At 35.5% G+C, this 23,886-nt stretch overlaps 1 protein-coding gene across 1 annotated transcript in view; it reads right to left on the minus strand.

Moving 5' to 3' along the window:
• Positions 1-16,992, minus strand: part of UCHL3 (ubiquitin C-terminal hydrolase L3) — a 32,149-nt gene extending 15,157 nt beyond the window's left edge. The window contains exons 1-4 of the mRNA XM_082487563.1: positions 16,877-16,992; positions 14,071-14,227; positions 13,608-13,693; positions 12,450-12,497 (exon numbers count right to left, since the gene is read on the minus strand). Of these exons, the coding sequence (XP_082343689.1) occupies positions 12,450-12,497; positions 13,608-13,693; positions 14,071-14,227; positions 16,877-16,951 (366 nt within the window). The 5' untranslated portion in view covers positions 16,952-16,992. The remainder of the gene's footprint in view (positions 1-12,449; positions 12,498-13,607; positions 13,694-14,070; positions 14,228-16,876) is intronic.
• Between the last annotated feature and the right edge of the window lie 6,894 nt (positions 16,993-23,886).

Consider the following 23,886-nt stretch of genomic DNA (forward strand, 5'->3'; position numbering starts at 1 on the left):
GTAACTATATGAAGAAAGAGGAATTTAGCAATGGCAATACTTCTACAAGTCGGAGACACAAGAGTTAAATGGCTACTATAGTTTATCTGTACTACTGATTGTTTTTTTTCAAGTTCTTCACTTGAAGAAGTGATTTAAAATGAGGCATTTTACATTTAGATAACATATCAGATGGCTTTAAAAACAATTTATTCTCAGCTTGCCTAAGAAAATTCCAGAAGATGACTGATAAAACATTGCTCCTAGAAGTCCTCACAGTCCATGGACCTCCCTATGGAGGAAGGAACCTCTAAGATTAGAACCTGCTGTGGGGCAGAAATTTAAGAGTTTTGCTGACTAGATAGTTCACGATAAAAGGCAAGACACACTACTTTATGTTTTACAATTTTGTAAGCTGCTGCTATTAAAACAGACAAGATTGTTAGTCTTCCTGGAATCTGCAATATAGCGACTGTTTACTTAGAAATAGGTAAAAAAATGAAACTGGAAAACTTGTTGAGAGTAGGAATTTACTCTGGCTTTGATGCATTCCATTGACTGGAAGCTGTTAAACTGTATACTTTTGCTCTGAAGAAACTCTATGTTTAAGCACTCCTAGTGTAATTACTATGAAACAATTAATAAGACTTTGAACAATACCAAATTTAAGATTTGTTTAACAGTACAGGGATCACCAGAATATTGAAATACATCTTTTATAAAACATTTTTTACCTGTTACAATTCTTAACTTTTACCTTTCTTAATGATTGCAGTTATTTCTTTTCTCCCTAGCTAATATTGCTAAAATAATGAGAATATGTTAAAAACACCCCTTGCTCGAATGTAATGAGACCAGAAAAGACTATAAATTCTCAAAACTGAATTTATAACCTAGAATGCAGTTTAAGGTAGCTAATATTTTAAAAATTCTAAGTCAGTATTTGTCTTCATTTTAAATTCCATTCATTGAATCTTTTTATCCTTTATCTCCTGTACTAGTGGTTCCCCTAATGAGATCAACCAAGACAAAGAAAAACTTCCTCCACACTGAAAATAAACTTTTGCATTTGTAAGAGTGAAATTTCAACAGAGTATATAGGAATTCTGGAAAAGCAAAGTTAATAGCAGGCTATGTCTAATTAACAAGGCTGCAATAGCCATAAAATTCCATGCATTGCTTTAATTATACGCACAAATTAAGCTGTGTCACCTGAAGTTGTTTTCAACTTAATATTGAAAAAAAAAAAGAAGAGAATTACATGTCAATATCAATATGAAATTACTGTTAAATACTCATTTCCATATAAAGGATGCGAAGTCATATATTTCACATTTAATTTAAAATGTAGAAGACAAATCATAACTTGAGACACTCTATTCAAACAAGACTTATTAACAGCTAGAAACTGGAGAAGAGAGAATTAGACTAACTTCACAAGATGAAAAGATCACAGGAGCATATTTCTGTGCTGAAAATTGAAGCAGGTCAAACATCTGAAGTGGTAAAACAAAACCCCTGAAATAGAATTTAATGTTATTGTCATATAAACCAGTAGGCACATTATGTTTATGGTTTATAATGCAAAAAATACGTTATAAACAAGTTAAAAGCTTCATGGAATAGATCCAAAAAATGTTCAGGCAATTATCATCTGCCCCAATCCAAAACTCATTCCTATATATAGACGTTGTTAAAGCCTAGAGCCATTTAAATCTAAGATCTAAAGGAAATACCTATAAAGTTAGTCACACACCAAGAGCAGTGCTTTTGCAAACATCTACAAGTGCAGAAGTTTGATAGTGCTGAGTAGCTCATGACTTGGCTCACACCCAAACCTGTCAGGTTCTAGATGTCTGCTCATCTTATTTGGTGAACCCAATCCAGCAAAGTATCTCAGTCCACATCTAATGCATTGAAGACCCGACAGGACGAAATGGCATCTCGAAATGGCTTGACCACTTTCTAAGAGGAAATATTTATTACCGTGGTTACAAAAATTAATCTATCTTGAACCTCAAGTTCAGGGCATCCTCTCAGTGGAAAGTTCAAGCCCATGCCACCTTCCCTGTCTATCAGCTGACAAACTATGCCAGGACTGGGGCTTTCTTCTTTTCCCCATCTTGAGGTCGTGTCTCTATGTAGAAAGAAATGCTAGTTGCACTGGGACAGAGATCAAACAAGCTTTAAGTGCACACCAACATCACTGGAAACTTGGGAAGCAATACTTTTAGTCCTGGTCCTTGTTTCATATGCACAACCCTGGGATCAGAGGCCCTGCCACGTTCTGTATCTGCTCAGTTGAGTCGGTCAGTGAGCGTGCAATAACTCCTCTCAACAAACTTGTTATACAGTTCCCATACAGTAAGCCCTGTAGGAGAGATGGGGGAAGGCTGAAGTGACAATAAAAAGTACAACTTTTCCAGCCAAATGCGCAATATAGGAGTTATTATATGTCCTGGTTCGAGGTAAAACAGGACCAATTTAGTTCAGTAACTTTGCTTTTTATCTGGGCCTCTTCTAACTACTGAAATTAACAGCATATTGTGCAGACAGTGTTCACTCTCTCAGAGTCATAAGACCAATTGTTTATAGCTGATGCCCAGGCATGGCATGCAGAGAGGCTCTTGCCTCATTACCTATTGCTATCCCACCCAAGGCCAACCAGCTTTGTTATTTGCCCCGTTGGAGGGTTGGAAGCGGAAAAGCGTAGAGGGGTCCCACCTGTGGGGAGGAGCGGACAGGACAGGTGACCCAAAACTGACCCACAGGGTATTCCATCCCATCTGCCTCATGCTCAGTATAAAAGCTGAGGGATCAAAGGGGTCAGTCTTTCTTCTATGGCCAGTATCCAAGGAGGACTCTGTTCATCTGCCTTTGATCACAATCCTGAATCCTTGTCTGGAATCCAGTTCCCAACCGTCACTGAGTCCAGTCTGGGACTTCCCCAGTGCCAGCTGGTGACGTGACTGTCATCCTGGGAGCTTGATAGGGTTAGTAGGTATTTCATTATTTCCTTTTTATTTTATTATTAATATTTCATTAAAGTAGATTAGTTCCTTCTAAACTCTTAAGTCTTTCTCTCTCTCTTGCCTCTCTCTTCAAAGAGAGGTAGGGGGGAGCATCTGTAGTTTGTTCAGTGGCCAGTTCAGCCCAAACCGCAACATTATAGCTTTAAGATTATATTCAGAGAGGACATACTTAATATCTATCATTTTTCGCCACCACCTTTTGAGGCTTTTTTGGTTTTGTTTAAGTAATTGTTCATTACTGAATTAAACACAATGTTTTAAAGGGTCTATATTACAGTTCAGAGTGTAATAGCGTTTTTCTTCCTTAGAAGTCATTATCCTTAGTGGGTTTTTCACATGCAAATTAAATCCATGCATCACACTATCTGAAAAAATTCTTGTCCTCCTCCTTCCTTCACAAGTGTTTTTAATCTTTTAACAGCATTTCAAGCTTGTTTTGGTGGTGGTGGTGAAATCTTGAAAGACATTAAGTTCCTTCAAGCTTTTATGAGAAGATAAGTGGCCAGAGAGGGAAGAGGAGCCTGACAGTGGAAGTATTCCACAGCGGCAGAAGCTGCTTCATGAACTCATCTCCAACAGTACACCACAGAATTCACACAAACGAGAGACATCATCAATATTTCAACTGCAAGAAAAGTCTTGTTCCTAACCAGAACTTCCTTACACGCAACAAAAGCCTGCATGACATGCAAATTCTTACGTTAAGGTTCATAAACTCGACTCCTCACAGACCTACTTCTTTTGTCAACATCACAGTTATCAGCATTAACATTTAGTGAAACTGAGACTACAGTTTTTAAACCAAACTGAGCTACGCCTGCTCGCTGATCAACTTCAGCACCAGTAAGTTTAATTACTGTTTCTGCAGCTGGTAAAAAGAAAATCTTTACAGTATTCTCCATGTCAGTTTAATCCATTATTAAGAATGGACAGTATCCCAAGAGTATTACTTTGCTAGACATATGGGTGAAGACAGAGCTTAAAGACAAGAAAAATGGTGAGATCAGAGCACCCAAAAAATCTTTCCAAAATTAGTGATAATTTATCTCTCTCGGAAAACCTAAATTTAAGTTCTATGGCCTATGTTAGGCAAAAGTCAAGCTAGATTATCACAATGGTGACTTCTGTGATCAAAAATTAGTGGAATTACAAAAAAGAAAATTATAAAGATTAGGGAGCTCTGCAAAACCTGAATTAACTACAATTTTTCCAATAGTTTTTCCTCCGCAAGATATTTTTTTTCTTAAATAAATTCAACAGCTTTGTTGCACATCCAATTACCATATTTCTAGAGTGCTTCCTTGAGCAAAGGTGGTTGATGCAACATCAATTCTCTGAGTAGTTTTAGCCCACTGTCTAGCTTCAGCCATATTGGTAAAATGTTGGCAGTTTTAAGGACTGTAAGTTCTTATAATTCTTTTTCCCCAAAATTAGTGGTTAACTAAAGAAAACAAACAAACAAAAAAAAAACAAAATTGATCACCAAATTAGTTTCTCTTCTGCCTGAGAGAAAGAGGTTGAGTGTGAACTCAACCATCACCTGTCACAATCAGCCTGCTAAAATGCCAGTGAGCAAACACACGGCTAGAGCCTGCTGCTTGCTGCCCCTTACACAGAGAGTGCAAGAACAGTGCTGGAAGCGTTATGGATTGGAGAGACGCAAAAAAAAAAAAAAAAAAAAAACAAAAAAAAAACCCACCAAAAAAAACTTAAGGTAGCGTGTCGGTAGAGATGTTGGATGCAAAACTGTAGACACATTTTGTTGCTGTCACTTGTTATTTATTTCTTGTATACTTGTTATTTAAATTCATGGGCAGCTTTATGGGTGCGAATATCCTCTATAGTTACATTTCATCCTAGGAATCAGGAGTTCCTTTGTACAGATTTTACAGTTAAGCATAAGACCCAGAATAACAATTCAGAGCAATACTGTATTAATACCTTATTAGTTATTTGCTCAGTAAAGCATAGAAATGAGATTGATGCATGTCTCTGAAACACTGACACTTTAAATACCAGGGCAATAAAATGAGTCAAAGACTAACCAAGTATAATTTCCAAAACATTTCACATGATTCTAGTAAGCTCATTTTTACACTTCTACTGCGTAGGCTGTAAACGAGAAAAAACTATAGCTAACATTTTTAGGCAACTTCATTGCCTTTACAGGAGAGATTACATGCTTGTTCTGTAACGCTAAGCTAAACAAAACTCATCTTAGAAACAGTTATATAATTGATTTTATATTTTCCCAAGATGCAAATGTTTTTTTACAAAACTATGGATCATTCAGAAGAAACACTGAGGAATACGGACTATTTAAGAAAAAAATCCCACCATATGTTCTTGGCAGGAGCGAAAGGGAAGCTCCTTTATGTTTCTTCTCTAACAATAAATTGTAATGCCCCAGGGAACCAGAGATCTTTGAAAGTTCAAGTTTTATAGCAGTTGAGAACAGAGTGCATTGACTCTACTTAGTTCTTGCCAATGTTAACGACTGTTACTGTGATCAAAGTCTAACTTAGCGCATTCCAAGCAAGATTATAGTTCTCAGGGAACACTAAACAAGTTTACAGACTACAGTTTGCAGTTATGGTTTGAGTTAAGGAAGAAATCAAGCTGTGGTAGCTTTTTTAGTGGCTGCCAACTTCAATCTATGTTAAAAATATTCCTGATCATACTTGTGAACAAAAAGTATATCTAAGTAAACATACTGATGTGCACAAGTATATCATTTTTTAGTGAACATCTGAGGCCAGTTCTTAGTTGTGACTTCTATAGTGACAAACATCAATTTTGATTTTTAAAGGCTAATGTTTCCACCATCAATATTTTTGATAGAGGTCTAATGAGGTGCAAGAATGTTGTTTTCATTTGAAGTGGCAGCTCAGATGCAGCACCTCAGTCTGCTCAGTTCTGAGCCTCATTTAGCCCAACATATAGTACTAGTAGCCAAAGCTGTCAGTTGGTAAATAGATGTATGAAGTGTACTAAAAAAAATAAAAATCAACAAACAAAAAACCACAAACAGAAGTTACAGAAACAAAAGCAGTATTTTCAGAGCTCCCTGAAATAGTTGACATATTATTTCAGTTCTGTTTTCTTCTCTCTTCCATAATAACTAGTAATTGAAACAGTGCAGGTTAAACTTCATTTAGTTGGGCATTCTCAATAGCCTCCAAGGAAGAGGAAAGAAAAAACAGGAATTTGAGAACTCCCAATTTTCTCCTAAGAATTTAGGCAATGAACAAAATCAAAAGCTTATTGTTCTTTAACCAATATCCAACACAGGTATTTCAAGTGGCCATTTCACTTGTATTTATTTGCTTGATTGAAACATTATTTTGAGCTATGCTGTAATAACGTTTAAAGAAGTAAACTTCCCAAAGACCACAAATCACATTCTGCTAAGCAGTAATGCATAAACCATACTAAAACTCCCCTGTCCAAAAAAATTTCAACCTCAAACACCAAAGTGGTTCCATATGCCGCAAGTACCGCAAGACATAATAAAACGTTTGCTCTATCATTTGAACTTTATAACAAAAAGTGATATGGAAAGCCATGTGACAGCAGTTAGTGATACCTTGATGTTGCACAAACAGCCTGCCAATTACTTAACACCACAACTATTTAAGCATTTGCTGTCCAAGACAGCAAAATCTGACCTATGTCTAGTGTGTTAAGCCTTCTCTGCTCTTTCCAGGAGTGTGCTTCTAACACCTCTGTGTCAGCATTAGCTCCTACAAGGCTACAGGATGAGCTGTTGAAGGAAGCTGTTTAGGAAGCGGATGGAAGACAGAAGAAACTGTAGGTAATCTGACAATACAGAATTATAGCAACAGACATATACAGCTGTCTGAAACTTCAGATACTATTACCAGAATAGTATTTGAACAAGATTTAAGCACGTCAAAGCCTTTAGAAATGCAGAAATTGAATACAGGTTATTCTCTAGATCAAATTCCTTGTCTAAAGGCCAATTAATCTTCTAAAAGGTACTTTATATAGTATAGCTTGCCATTTTCCTTACTGTAGAATTGAGTTGTAATGAAGCATCGTTGCAAAGAAGTGCATATGGATGTCGGTAATATGAGAGCAGAACAAAGATATCTTGCTACTCACATTATTATATTCACATATTACAAAGGTCATTTATTTCAAGAATCAGTACAGATAATATTTTCTACCTAGAATAGCTTCCCTCAAGCTGTCATACCATATCATTTTTTTCATTAGGTTAAAGAATTTCTACTGGTTTATTTCTGTAACAAGTGTGCCTTTGCGTTTTCCCTCTTTCCCACTCTCTCAGAAAACTATACAGTAACTTTTTGTTATTAATGAAAATGAGTAGGTAGGACACAAAATGAATTTCTTCCCCAACTCCAAATTGAAGAGGGCTATTTCCTCTGCAAAAGACTCTAGACCTGGAAGTATCTCTCATGTAATGATGTTTTCCTGTTTTCAAAAAATTCTCCCCTCAGATTTTCCAATGTGTTACTTGAAAATAGTTACTATGATTGTTTTGAAAGAAAGCAACCCAAGACAGTAATACAAAAATGTTATATATGAACCTAAACCTGATCAGTGCTATTAATTGCTACTTTTCCTCCCTCGGGTTTTGCCATAACTTCTTCATTAATGATCACTGTAGATTAGACAGCTAATGCAGATGCTCTAGCGCTCTGGCATCTAAGAACTGTTTTGCCTTTATAATATTTTTGAAGGGTTGTGGTTTTTTAGGTTTGGGTTTGGTTTTGTTTTTTTTTTTTTAATAACAAAGTGCCAGAAATGTTAAGATGTGTGGTAGTACAGGGCTTCAGCAGTTCATGAGCTGATGAAGGAGGAACAGGAAGAACAAAAAGAAAAAAAAAAAAAAAGGCAAAACAAACAAACAGAGAAACTCTGCTCAGTACAAAGGAACAATGTAAGGACCAGCTTAAAAGTGTGTGCAGTTCTGCAAAGAAGCTTGTTGTATTTTCCACATCTTCAGACATCCTAGACAATATCAACAAAAGTATATGTTCAGCAGAAGACTCATGAAAAAATAAAAAGGATCTTGAGCAGCTGGCAACTATTCTGGTCTCAGCAATAGCTGCCTTTAAGGAGCTATCACATAGAAAGGAGAGTGAGCTTGATCCATGAAGCTTTATCCTAAAGACCTAGACCCTTTTTTTGGCAGCTTTGGATACAAAATACCTGTCACTTGAGAAAGTGTAAGCTTCAGCAGCATGAAGTTTAACAGAAAGACTGTTACCAGAGTCTTACATTAATTGCCCTCATTATGGTACTGGAACATGGGACCAGAATCAAACCACCCTTGAAACCCCTGAAACCAACACCATGCTTCTCCTGTGGAATTATTCCCAGATCTTACTGCTTGCTACTAAAGTGCTTTTAAACAGACCTACATTTTTTACACATAGAAGTATACATAGGACTGCTTTATCTATTTATTTGCTTTACTGTAGCAAAAGAGTGAGCCACGTAGCCACAGAATCCAGGAATCTTAATACAGAACTTGAATCAAACCTGGGCTGAAAGATAACCCCAATTTACAATTCTTTTACTTTGCAAATCTGAAATATATTAGCAAAATGAAAAACTGCTTAACTGTTCTTAAAGCTTAATCTCTTTGAAAGAACAACAAAAAAAATAACTTCAAGAAATATATTTAAGTAATTTAACGAAAACTCATTAAACTTCATTAAAAACCTCACATATTTTAGTACAAAGAACAACCTCAAAATACTCAGTTCTAATCCAATCTATAGATGGCCTGTAAACATTTTCTATATAAAATGGCTAGGAACACAGCCTCCCCCCCCCCCCCCCCCTTTTGAAACTAGGCAAATTAATCACAGCTATCAAACTTGGGAAGACTGTTAAAGCACCAATTAAGGCACAACACTGTATAGCTATCAGCTTCTATCCGTTTACTTAGGAATTCATCTTATGCTTCATCTAAATTGATCACACGTTAATGATAAATCCCAGAAGCAAACTGACCACCGGAATTGTTCTCTTCCAGCACTCACTAACTCGAATGCAGAATCTAGCAGTCCACTAATATTAAAGTTATACAAATAATACCTTGTCAGCTACAAATCAGTGCTTTTTTTTTTTTTTTTCAAATACAACTTTTCTTAAAAATCTAAGAAATTAAAATTGAAATAATCTGATTATAGATTATTCTAACAGAAACAAATCCTACCCACTGGACAAGACAAATAGATGAAATACAGAGAAACTATAAAGATAGCATTGCTTTACTCTGTTACTGCTAACCTTTTACTTCTAGATAGACTTGCTTTATTTCAAGGTTTGAAATACCCATGTACACAGAATAGAAACAAAAGCAGAAAATCCACTTGCATATTGTAAAAATCAAGCAGCCACTCAGATGCCTTAGCAAGACTGTCAAGAAGTGATCAACAAATAAAGGCTTTACTTAGAAGCATTACAGGCTGAATCCTCAAAGAGAAATCAGAGACCAGAAAGAAATAAATATTATCAAAGAACCTGTCTGCATTCCTTGCTATTTTTAAGTCTTCCACATCTCAAGATTCCAGAAAATTTTACTTTTATCACATAATACTGATCTATGGTGTGGTAGTGGTTTTAGTATGAGGGAGAGAAAGAACAGCATCTTGAGAGCAGTTACATGGTTTCTTAACCAAATCAGCAAGGCCAACTGTCATACATCCCACTGCTGGAAATTACTCTGTCTAACACAATTGAGCTTAGGCAACATTTTCAGAAGAATTTGAGTGGAGCGTAGCATGCAATACCTATCTAAGGGACAGAACTAACCACAGACCAGGCTATTCTTAGGAAGCAGGCAAGCCAATTAAACATCCTAAAAGAGCAGGCCTGCACATTTTCTTAACCTTTAATTCTGTAGGAGCTCTGGAAAGGACTTTTTGCTCACAAAGCTACAGCACTTACTATCATTAAGCAACTATATAAGTCACTGTATTCAAAGGAGAGATGTCTATGAAAAATGCCCTTGTTGTACAGGGTCAAACCAACAAGAATCACAGGAAAGCAAACATGTCCCTTTCCATGCTCTGAAATGAAGTTTATGTTCTCAGGAAAGTAATCCTAATGGATACGCAGGAGGAATGGGATGCTCTTCTCGTGCGCTTCAAAGGTGCTAGAACTTAATAACTTACTCTGCAGGACAAGTCAATATCCTTGTAAGACATGCGTATGCTACCTTCAGTATCTTCACGGGCATGCTGTCCATCAGTTCCTCCACCACTACATGGAGAGGTATACAGCAACATTTGTAAGGTACCATTGGAAGGAAAAAGATTAGGAGATTAACTGACTCCAACCCTCAATTACACTTCTCAGCATATTCACATTTCAGATTTTGTTTTGCTTAAAAAGAACTGTTCTTTAACATAAAGCAATTCCCCTGTACAGATGAAAGGGGAGGCCTTGCTGCCAATTTAACTACGCTCTGGCAGGACAGGATCTTCAGGCAATTGGATGTTCCAGTAAGACAACTTGTTTGTTTCTTCCCTCCTTGGTTGATGGATCAGATTTATATGGAAAAATGGTCCTAGGACATGTATTCACCCACTGTACTATTTAAACTTTGGAAACAGAAGGACAGGAAAAAGTTATTTTACCAGTCTAAGGAATATCCACATTGAATTACTTCCAGATTCAGTTATGCAAAATGGAATAATGAAGGAAGCAAGGAAGGTAGCAAGGAAGCTACCTATTCAATATTTGTGCCTAGACATGGTTGCTAAGACAATCTTGTAAATTTTTATTATGAAAAAAATATCTTTCCACACAACTACTAATCTTTTGTATTGTGGTTATCTTGATCAGGAAACAAATTAATTTGTGGAAGTTCAAGAAGTTAACTGTCCCTTATTTGGAGATTCCATCATCCCTTAGATGCTTCCTGAATCTTTACGAAGACTCTCAGGAACTCTATAGCCCTTGCATTTTCTTTCCCAGTCATTCCATAATTCCTGTCAGAAGAATGCACAGACAAACCATTCCCTGGATGAATGTCACAGTATACATCAAAACTACTAAAGAAGTTTCTCTTTCACAAGGATATTAGGAAAAGATTCAATCTTCGGCAACTTGTGGGAATGATCTCCATAGCCTCTCTCTTACTGAGCTTCCCTAAAGTATCTAGAGAAGGACTCGTAAAGAAAACAGACCAGATTTTTTTTTTTTTTTTTTTGAGTCTCTCGTTTAGAAAAGGAAGAGAAATACAAGTTTGTTGTAATGTTTATTCTTGAAATATAGAACCTCAATTAATTTAGAGACAGAGATAAGAAGAAAGAATGGTGGATTATTTTAATGAAAGTATCACAAAGGATATATAAAGTATCTAAAATAGAGATAGTTAAAACAACTCTCTCAATTTTTATTTCCAGGTGGTGGGGCAAGGGGGAGCAGAAAGGACTGCTTTGGTTTCTCCCGCATTGTTTAGAAGGCACTGCACAAGCCATAAGAAGAAAGAAAATGTCACCTACTGTACTTAAAAAAAAAAAAAAAAAAAAAGAGAGAAAATGGATAAACCACTGGAGTCACAGCCAAACAAATGAGGGTGCCTTGCTTTGTCAAACAAAGTAGTGCTAGCAACAATCTAATCAATTTTCTTTTTGTGGAACAGTTACTGGAATCTGAAGCGGAAAGATGGAAATTCAGCAACGGCAAGTGTAGGGTCCTGCATCTGGAGAGGAATGGGGGGTTGGACTAGATGATCTCCAGAGGTCCCTTCCAACCCTGACCATTTTGTGATTCTATGAAACTGCCTTAGTATGACTGAAGCAGAAGAATATTGGATGTTAAGTTGTGTTTATTTTAAGGTTTTGGATTGGTTAGCTTTTTTGGGTTTTTTGGGTTTGTTTTTTTGTTGGGTTTTTTTTTTTTTTTTACATCACCCAATCTGTTGGAGGATAAAAGCTTATAAATGTACGCATTAGTGAGAATTTATCTGAATTAGTATTTGTAAACAAAAAGCACATACACAATGGCAAACCAAGTACTGTACTATTTCTTTTCCTGAAGTAAGCTTTTCAGACTGTTTCACTTGTACGATTACTATGGATCTTACAGTCTTACCTACAGATTTGCAAAATCAAAACCTCAACTTTCATTAAAAATACTACTACTGGCTGTTCTACTCTGAAATGAATATTGAAAAGATCATCCGTGTTATGTAAAAGCTAAAAAACAAAATCAAAAAACCCAAAATAAATAAAAACCCAAACAAGCCTCACATTTGGTTCCCCCCACAACAATGCCACTTGATTTTGTACCCCGATTGCCCTAATGACACAATATGGCAAAGTAATAATCTCCATTTCACTGTAAACCTGTAATGTATGGTTGTTTTCATTTCAATTATATTCAACTCAAAGTCGTTATTAACAAAGATTTTTTTTAAAAAATGAATACCTCAGTCTGACCTTCATGGGCACTGGATTCATGAGTGACACGAATAGCCTAAAATTAAAACATATTTCAATCAGACTTTAAATAAGAGACTTTCAATGTTTTAAGAATCATTGTATGCTCTTCATTTTATCAAATGCCATAGATACAACTATTTTTGTTCAGTGCTTGTAATAAATAAATTAAAAAATTAATAAACAAATCCTGTCTACTTCCAAGGATCTAAGAAGACTAGTATTTCAGTTTCATCACAGTCAATTCAAATCAAATACCTAACAGTTTGAAATAGCACTTTTACAGACACAAAACACAATATGCAAGTGTTTTTTATGATATATCACTTCTTAAGCAGACAAAATACTTTAGATAGAAGCTCTGATGAGACGTTTTGTGTCCAACATTTCCATAGAAAATGTCATCGAACCTCTACTGTTTGTGTTTGTTACTACTTCCCTCAGCCACATGTTAACACCCTTATTCCTGAGGGCTTCACAATAAGCTTAAATTGAACTCAGGCTTGGAAATCATCAGGATTTTCATTTTGAGAGAGGATCACCATTACCATCACAAGCAACAGTACCATTCTCCCCTTTCACCATTGGCCAGATGTTTCTGCGGCATCCTTTCAAACAGCAATAATGATCCGGCTAACCACATTATCAGCTATCTTATCTAATTGTTTGGGGTGGTGGGAAAAAGAGATTATATTTCAGCCAAATCAGCATGTTGTGTTTGCCCCAAACTGCTAGAGCCAAAGAGAGATGACTAGAAGGCACAAATGAAAGGAAGCAACAGAAGGACCATCCTTTCAACAATAGCCCCAGATCAGCTTAAATTGACCATTAAACTGCATCCTGAACCCACCAAAAAGATTACGCACACATTTCTCATCCATTTCAAAGTCATTTTAAACTAAGCCAGTGAATTAAAAGGGATGAGGAACATCAACAAAATCCATTCTGCTGACTGCGCTATGGGCAGGCAGGAATACTTAAAACTACCAAAACAGGGTTTTCATTGTAGCAACTGCCTGATCACAAGCTCACATGTAAAATCAAATTGTTTAAGTGCTTCACTGGATCAAGTCCTAAGGACAGTAAACTGCTAATGCAAGTAATGCTTATACCATTTTAAATAAAAGTAAAAACACATGATACTAACTTCATAAGTTTCTAGATATTTGGCCCTCTCTTCAGGAGTCATAGATAATGAATCTTCTAGGAACTTTTTCAGTGAAGAATTAGTTTCTTAAAAAAAATAAAAAAGACATAATTAAAGTCATGCTTTTTAACTCCAACTTCATTCAAAGCTTACAGAATGCTTATATCCAACAAAAGATTTAAAGATATAACTGCATCCTATCTTTAAGACACTGAAGGCTGACTGCAAGAGGAATTGCTAGCTGCTGCAGTTTGCAACATTTTGAGTGCTTTAGTTCATGGATTAGTATGACACACTGGTTTTATAATTGTAGGCAGAAATGCTCTTTGAATACAGATTGTCCTTTATGTATGGCTATATTCAGAGAAAGTAGTACAAAATGTATTCTTCCCTTCATGCCTCCCCACAGTTAAAGAGAAAAAGGGAAAAGCCAACCAAAAAAACCCAACCAACCAAAACTTACCAAAGTTCATCTTATCTCTGTTGTTTGCAATAGCATGAATTAGCCCAATTGTTCCACAAGCATTGTTAATGGTCTGCTTCATGAAATACACTGATGATTTGACATCTTGCCCCTTAGCTTTTATTCTCTCTTCTTCTTCTGTTCTGAAGGTTTCATACTAGAAGGAAAGTTACAGACATTTCACAAATAGTACAGATATATACTGGCTATATTATTCAAGCAAAAATAATTCTAAAAAAAGCAGCAGCTAACTAATAAAAAACAAAAACTCAACCTGTAATTTGAAACACTTAACACACACGGTCAACAAGTATACGTAAACTTACTCAACTGAACAGCTCTATATTGTTTCTTAAACCAATGCCTTGTCACTAGTCAAAACCCAGTCACACTTGAAACATCATTTTGAAATATGTTATCTAACATGATTTCAAAAATGTTAAAAATATTTCCTTGATCTGAGCACCTGTCACCGTCTCTCTTCAATCCAGCAAAAAGCTATTAAGGACAGAGGTCTCAAACTGTTCTCAAGCAAACGATAATACTTCAGGTGTTTAATCAGCATGAAGCATTCTTACAAGTTCCATTTTTACAGTTCATTTTTCAAGGAATATAAAATAAGATTTACATAATGCTCATGGCCTCAAAACATGTCCCTCAGAAGCCATATTCATAAAGTATTATTTTTCTGTAGTAAAAGAAATAATTTAGTTTGATTGAACAATCTAAACTACTTGTTGTCATAATTGACTACAATCTGTTATACTGTGCAACAGTGTTTCTTTTGTGGTTGGGTTTTTTTTGTTGGTTATGGTTTGTTGAGTCTTTGAGGGTGCTGTTTTTCACTTTTGTGTTTGGTGGGGTTTTTAAAAATTTTTTATTTTCAGATTTTCATCTCAGAAAAAGAATGAAAGAAAACTGCAAGTGTTTTAGACAATGTTGTTCTTTCTTCCTCCTTTGCCTCTTTTACTAGGTACTTTTGTAGACAAAAATATACTTAAGTAGATGGGCATTTTACACAACTATGCCAAAGGTAAAGTTTGAATGCATAATGTTATCAAGGAACTCTTCCTGAAAACGCATGAGAAATTTCTCTCAGGCTATGTACCATGAGTGACAAAACCCAGAAATGTTTCCAGCATCATGATTCCACAATTGCCGCTTGTCTGAATGTTCTCAATAGTCTAAGTAATAGCAAGAGCATTTATAAAGCATTTTAATTTGATGCCACTTATCTACAACAAAAATACCTTAATTGAGAAAAAAAAAAAATCATAGAGCATAGTCAGACAAAAGTTCAGATTAGAGAAGGTAAGCAATATAGCTGCCATTCACTCCCAGCCAACCAAAATAAACTCCATGGCAAAAATAAATATACAAATGTTGAGAATACCGAAAATACGATTTTGAGCAAGGGTTAAACGAGACCACCTCAAGAGGTCCCTCCTAACCCGAGCCATCCCATGATATGTATTCATTGGACCATGCCCAAAATGCCCAGCACTCACAGTATTCACTGTCTAGAGCCTACAATACAGGCTAAGAAAGTCATTGACCTTTAAACTGAACAATAACCCTAAGATTATCTGTATGCTAACGAGTATTTTGCCATAAAAGTAAGTTCAAGCAAATTGACATATAGGAAATACAAAAGAAAGGAATTTCTAGACAGAAGAACAAAGACATGATAGAAAAGTGTTTACAAAGGCAGCAAAATTAACTGATGCACACTTTCATAAATGAAGACACAGAAAACAACATCACAAAAGTGACAGAAAGGAAATTTCCTGAAGACAGGTGAGGACAGTTAAGAGTTTGCTTAAATTCAAAACTATCAAGGTGGCTAAACTCAAGCCTGAAAAGGACTGCCTGCATAGCTGTTTTGGAGAAACTGAGAACGCAAAGGTTTATAGGACCTAATGAGCAAGAGGACTGACCTCGTCACTCCTTTCTCTATTTAAACATGTTTTGTTATAGAAGGTAAGCTTTACTAGCGAACTGCTTTGTCCTTGTAAACCACGTGTTCTTTTTGAGAGACACATTAAAAGGAAGAAGTTTGGGCAGATTCACCTCAAACTTTTTGGCTGACCTTATCACAATCATGAAGATTTTTATAAATTGAAAGATCAACATAAGTCACTTGTTTCAACCTATATAACACTCAAAAGAGATGTCCAAGATGGATGTTTCCTCTATGTAGAAGCATACGATGACACAAAATAAACAGACTTGAAGATTTAACCAAACCAAGTATTTCAAAGTGTAACAGAGGAAGAAGGGGGGGAATTCTCTCTCATCTTAGAAATATGCCCCATCTGCCCAAGAAGCAAAAGCCACATTGATAGTGATGACTGAACTAAAAGTGGATAGAAGTTTGGTCAGTGCACCAGTACAAAAACTCAAAAAGCAGTTGCATTTGATACAGTCCCACACCCTACCTCTTATTTTGCTTATGCTATTGTAACTTTCTGCTAAAAGTAGCAGAACTAGGCCATTTCACAGTGCATATTTTAGAAAAGAAAGCCTTAAATTGTCTGTAATAGAAAAATGTGAGGTGTATTTCGCTGTGCTTCTACATTAGCTTTTCCCACTCCAACTTTAAAAGAAATTGGAAATACACATGTAAGGTTATCAAAAGAAGGTTCTGACGGAAGCGTTTTATTGTTGTTTTTAATTAAAGAGTCTCCTGAATAAGGTTTGAATTTCATCTTAATTTTATTATGACACCAAAGTGCAAGACTCACAGCATTCATTCCCATTTCATTTACAATAAAAGCTGTTAGCTCATTATTAAATAAACATTTACCTTCTCTGTTATTGGAAAGAGAAGTAGCACTGCACAGACAGGTCTTGGCACCATGCTAAGCAGTTCTGGTTCCATACCATAAACATCTACAAATTGCCAGTCAGGATGTATACCTAACTGCTTGAGAAACTGGAAAAGAAAAAAAATAATAATAATATTAAATGAGTATGCTCATATACCTATCTTTTTAGAAGCATAACAGAGTATTTACAATATGAAATACATTGCAACAACCCATACTTTCCAAAATTTAAGAACAATAAGGGAGAATAAACAAGATTCAAGTTTTAATAAATAAATAAATCATAGTGCTAACAAACAAATTTCCTGTGTTTTATTTATTTAGATAGCTTTACAAAAGGGAAGTGAAATCACTATATACTAAAGCATTAAAGCATTTTAGCCATTCTGAAAGTGTTCTGTCACAAAATAGAAGAGTACCAAATCACAGTATCACAGTATGCTAGGGATTTGAAGGGACCTCAAAAGATCATCTAATCCAATCCCCCTGTCGGAGCAGGAACACCTAGATGAGGTTGCACAGGAAGGCGTCCAGGCGAGTTTTGAATGTCTCCAGAGAAGGAGACTCCACAACCTCCCTGGGCAGCCTATTCCAGTGCTCTGTCACCCTCACTGAGAAGAAGTTTCTTCTCAAATTTAAGTGGAACCTCTTGTGTTCCAGCTTGAATCCATTACCCCTTGTCCTATCATTGGTTGCTAAATATGCACTTTAACTAGAAATCGTGGGTCAGAGAACGTATGAATAAACTTATGATATTATTTGACTCCACAAGTACTTCAGAATACCTGACACCAGTGCTCATATTGGAGCTGCTGGGTTTCAGCAACTCAAAAAAATGGTGATCTTCGATGGCATTTTGAGCAAAGAAAAAAACAAGGTAGAGATTTTAGTAGGTGTACCTTTTAATGTGTTCTACATGAAAAATCCTTCCAGACTATGATAAGAGTAACATATTTTGAAATAGACAAAGATTAAATGCCAGACAATAACGGTGAATCTTGAAGTAATTCTCAGTTGCTTCTGTAGAACTTCTGAATGACATCTAAGGCAAAGGCTTTCTGATCCTCTTCCCTACACTATAGCTATATGTCACAATACAAAAAGTGATTTTATATATTCTACCTAACATTAATCTACTTAAGAAGGAAGGAGAGACTGTAGCACCTACTAAGCTTTGACAACCTTAGCCTACAATTGGGTGCTCACTTTTTAATCAGATATTCTTCTTTTACTCAGATAAGTCATGTACCACAACAGTTGCAGACTTAATACTGATATATGATCTAAAACAGTTTGAACTATTTGTGTTATCAGGGTCCAGAAGAACTTAACCGAATTCAGAAACTATTGTTACTATACACACACTGACCATTCATAATTATAAGAAAAAGCTAATGGTACACTGTGGCATACACAAATCCTATTTTGAAACACTACTTCTACTGGTAAAAGAAATACATTTTGGAGAAAAACTTAAAGATGTGGTAGCCCTATGTATTTTCCAAAAATACACAACTTACTATATTTCTGCTGGAAAAATCATATTCTAGAGGAAAAGCTTATCCAGTTACCTGGGCCTTTCAAGTTTAAAATAAGGAAAGTCTGCTGATAAACAGCTGCAAATTTAAATGCCTGAAAAAACATGCAGCAAGTAATATTCCTCTACCCCCTCTAATGAAAAAAAAAAAAAAAAAGAACTCCTAAAGCATTTCTTTAGCCAGTTCTCAACAAAACTCAACTCTGCAGTTCCCAGTACTGTTCCCTAAAGTGATACTGTCGAAGACCAGAGTAATTTGCACATTATCTTTATGACAGGGGAAAGATTATTTTAAAAGCTTCATCATACTTCCTGCCCAATGCTATTTGAGGAAGTCTATTTATTGATATGTTTGCAGTGAAGATGCTTAAGAATCATGTAAGATGATAAGCCCAAATGAAAGGCATAGATGACTCTTCTTTCCATAATGTGAGCAGGTTTCCATAGTGAGCAGTTTTACACATATGCACAAGAATTCAGTAACAGTTATGCCATGTTTGAGTAGATTCATACCTATATAGGTGTAACTGAATGAAATACTCCAAATTATTCTTTTATTAAAACAAAACAGGAGAACATACAACGAAATACAAGTGCCTTCATCTAATGTGAGATCCCTTCAAATACCAGTTTCAACTTGCATTGGGCAAGAGGCAAGGTGGTTGTCTTTCAGGAGACATAACCAAGTGGCTGACTCTCAATATTTAGTGATAAAAAGGAGACAGTTTCTACAAAGGCTGAATGTATGGGCAACGAGTATTTATAAAGAATATGGAAGATTTGCCCCCTTGTAGAAGATATTCCTGTGTTACAGGTAAAAAACAATAGAAAATATACATACCCTTAAGTTTATTAAGAGAATGAAGCTGCAGTTTGCAGCCAGTGTTTTGAGGGGGGGGAAACCCAAACCACCACCACACTTTACCATTTTAAATACATTATTCTCTTTCTTTTTACACTGCAAAACATGACAACAAAACCAAGGGCAAGCAAAGGCAATTTAAGTTTGAAAAAAGTTTAAAGAAGATATTGGAAAAATTAATATGGCTTTCTGTGTATCTACAGCAATAGCCTATACAGTTCACAGAGCTAGTTCAATATTTGATTATGGCTGCATTGCAAAATACAGAGATTTTCTTTTCATAAAGCCATGTAAACCCTTTTCCCCATTTTTCTCTTTTTCTTACGCTACCTACTAATAATGAAGAACATAGATTGACCATAAATTCAAATAGAAAAAGGAGGATGAGGGGGAAAACAAAGTGTCTTTATCAAGCTTTTAAGGAAATTTTGTTCCCTCATGTAGAGATTTGTGAGACTGGGCACAAGTCATAATTATGGCTTTGCAGAACCTACCCCTTTTGACTAGTTTAAAGAACAAGGTAGTTTTGAAGTACAATAAGAAAATTCACTCAGAAGATTGCTTATGTAATACACCAAGCTCTTTTGGTTCTGTACCACCTTTAAGTCTTGCCAAGGTTGGGAAGAAGGCCAAATTATTATCTTTTAATGAAAATGGGGAAAAGGGAAAGTGTTAAGTATTTACTAACTTATGAAACAGAAGACAGTATTTTTTGAACTCCTATTCTAACCTTCTAGGTTGTGAAGATAATTACCACTTTGTGAATAGCAAAAAAAAAAAAAAAAAAAATCCGAAGGGGAAGGCAGTACGTGTATAGGTGTATTAAAATATTACTTGTACTCCTAGCACTTTTCTTACAAAGCCAGTAACTAATCTTTCATCATTTTTACTGCTGTTATTCAGCACTGTTGGAAAAATCATACTTTTTCAATTGCATTACTTATTATTTTGCAAGATTACATGAAATCAAGGTACAAAACCCCAACAAAATAAAAACAACACTCACTTAGAAAAAGGCCCCACAACCAGAAGAATCACATTAAGCTACTGGACAAATAAATGATTTAGGGTCTCCTGTCCTGTTCTACACCACTGAGGAAAAAAAAAAAAAAACAACCAACCAAAACAAACAAACAAAAAAACCCCCACAAACACCAAATCAACAAAATGCTCCCTAAACCCGAGAATAGCTACTCAAATTCCTGAATGAAATATTCAACATAATTAAAACTCCAGATATAGAGTGCCTTTCATTACTCATGTTACTATACTGCCTAGAAACTTTACAATCTAAGAAATTATAAGTTTCAATATACAATGAGAGCAATGACCAGAAGTGATGGTCAGCACTACAGAGAACAGCAAGAGCATAGGCTTAGTATGACAGGCAGTGATCTGAACACACAAGCAACCTAACAACTTTATTGTGGAATCAAAAAAAAAAAATAAAAAAAATTAAAAAAAAATCTAAGGAGAGACCCAAAATAAGTAAAGGAGATATCTCAGTCTGTCACGAGGGTTTCATTCAGGCCTGGGAAAAAAAAAAAAAAATGATAAAGACATCTTTCTGAAAATTTATTAAGTAGATGATAAAAACCAGCAACATAAGCTCCTGTGTAAAAGAAACTGACAGATAGGTAACAGACAAACAATAGATGGCAGGATGGGAAGAACCCTTAAAACAAATATATAGAGCTTATTTTTAATGTGGAGACATGCAAAGAAAAAAAGGAGTTCAATCAACGACACAGCCAGATAAATAATCTTTTGCAACTATGTTCTGAATGGATAAAAGCAAGACAAGACTGTATTTAGCAAGGTCAGGGAGAAGAAATTTTGTAGGAATAAAAACAAAGTTGTTAGGAACCAGGGAAAGTTCTTTAGAGGGACATAAAATAGCAGCTTTATATTTCTCTAGACCTGCACAAGAGAGTATTAGACACTCTTTTTCCGTCACTGCTTATCACATTGCTGACTATTCTTAATTTACGTGTCTTTGAGCACTTACATTAGAAAAGAAAAAAAAAAAAAGACACTTGGTAACATTAAAGAAGTCTTACAGGGGCTCAGGAGTAACAACAGCAGCAACACCAACAACAAAAAACCACCACACACGTCTATCTAGTTTATTAACTTGTTCAGAATTTTATTTTTACTGATTGTTGTCATATTTTCAGTTGTCTCTTTACTTCTTGTATTAAAGTACCTTCCTGAAAAACACTTCTTGGTTTTTCACTGGTCCAGCTAACCATTGGACAAGAAGTCACTTTTGAAATTACTTTCCCCACACCACCCGCCTTATCTGCACGTCTCATGAACTTCTCCTTTCCCCCCCCCCCCAGTATTCCAGAAGGCCCTTCTTTCTCACCTGATTATTACTGTTTTCAACTAGCTAAGGGGGAGTGCAGAGAAGATGGAGACAGACTCACCTCAGCAGTGCACAGCTGAACAATGAGAAACAACGGACATAGGTTGGAAGTCAGGAAATTTGACCTTGATAAGGAAAGCATTTAAAACTAAATTTAAAAAATAATTATCACAGTGAAACACTAGCACAGGCTGCCCAGGAGGCTGTGGAGTCTCCATCCTTTGAGGAATTCACATCTCAAGTTCCTGAACAACCTGTGTTGAAAAGTATATAGTTGGACTACAGAGGTTTCTTCCAGCCTACCCAGTTCTATTCTAAATCACCACAAACTGTAAATCTATATGTCTAAATGTTAGTTAATAGCAAAAACATTACAATAAGCACATTTAGGCATGTTACCTATGTGGTATAACCTATGCTGTTTACGTTGTCAGTACCACTGCTTTAATGTACTAACTGTTAGGCACTGAAAGAAACACAGAACAGTCATCCTTAATACATGACTTTGCTTTGAGGTACAATGGCTACCTTTTAAGGTTCGTGAAATTTATTTACTTAAAAGAAAAAAAAAAAAAAAAGAGGAGTTCATGCGTATTTATTTATTTTTAAAGAGCCTCAAAAGTAGAATGGAAAGCCAGTGGACAAAGGCAACCTAGCAACATCTTGACCCAGGCAACTTGACTTCAGCAGTTTAAAATAGTACTCCTGCCAACACAGTTGAGCCAGTAGGAAGACTGGATTTATGATGGAGATGTGGAAAGGGTAAGTGGGATAAGAAAAAGTAAGGGTACAATTTTTTTTCCACAGAAAACTTCTGAAGCAGCTAATGCACAATTTAAATATCGTTTGAAGCTATCTCTTTTCCACTTCATCACTTGCATGTAAAAACAAAAATGAGGACAAACATTGAAACAAAACGGACTTTGAAACTTAGGTGCAATTAAAGTTGGACGTTATTTGCAAATATTCTAAATACTAAGGCATTATACTCAAGACTGAGTTTTCCACATTTCACTGTGCTATTTGTATACAAGTTGGAACCTCGAAAACACAAAACTGGCAAACATTTCCAGACACTCAGATACAAAAGTCAAAGAGCTTTTGTGGGAAGAACTAACTGTTGTAATCCTCTTCTAAATGCAAATGCAAACCAAGACACCAACAGAGCCTACATTTTATTGTACTTTTGCCCAGTGGATTAAAGCACCACTGTATCACAACAAAACCACAGTTAAGACTTTCTTCTGCAAAACCAAAACTTGCTTATAGCTTTAGAAAACTGGAAGAACTACATCTAAATAAACCAATTAAGACTATCAATATTTTGTAACTTTTTCACTAAAGCACAAGAATTTTTGGCACTTTGTTAAATTGAAGCTAATCTTTTTCCCTAGAAAGTAATGAGACTGCATAAAATATCACGTGGAATTATCACCAAGAAAAAGAAAAAAAACAAAAAACCACAGAACACATATTACAATTTAGATAAATCCACAAATAGATGGTTGTATTCAGCCCTTTAAGTATCCAATTCTTATTAAACTAATCTATATTACAAATATAAATATACAGTATTTTGGTTTCAATTCTTTATACATCATTTCTAGAGGCATGTTACAAAAAAATGATTCAGAAATAAAATTCCTTTATAGAAATAAGGGAGCCACCCAAACAATATTTTCTTGTTTGGGCATTAAAAGGATATATTTCTTAATTCTTTCATTATGACATTTATGGAATTAAATTGAAGGGATCATTTTTCAATACATATCAGAGAAGGCATCTTTCAGACCATTAATCGAAATGACTGATGTGACAAGATGGTAGCAGCTGTAGAAACTTTAGTTATATACAGCAGGTCAAAAGGCATACCAGAAGCAAATATGTGGCTGTAACTTCCATGAGGTGCATTATTCTTCTTTACCAACTACTCCTCACTTAAGAGTGACCACAATATGGTGCTGCTCAAACAACAGATGCTCCATTATAATAAACTTACTTGGGAAATTCAAGATTTATTACAAATTCTTTAATATCCTCAAGCACTGCATTTCAGGACCTCATAATAAAGTTCAAGGAATACAGCCCATTTATCATCACAGATTTTTTACATTTTTTTTTTTTTTTCAAAATTAGCAATGACTGAGGGGAAAAAAAGAGAATGCTTTCAACTTATTAAAATATGTGAGAAGTCTCACACCCACAAAATTTTTATCCTTCC

Source organism: Vanellus vanellus, assembly GCF_965231255.1.
Source record: "Vanellus vanellus genome assembly, chromosome: 1".
Lineage (NCBI taxonomy): Eukaryota > Metazoa > Chordata > Aves > Charadriiformes > Charadriidae > Vanellus > Vanellus vanellus.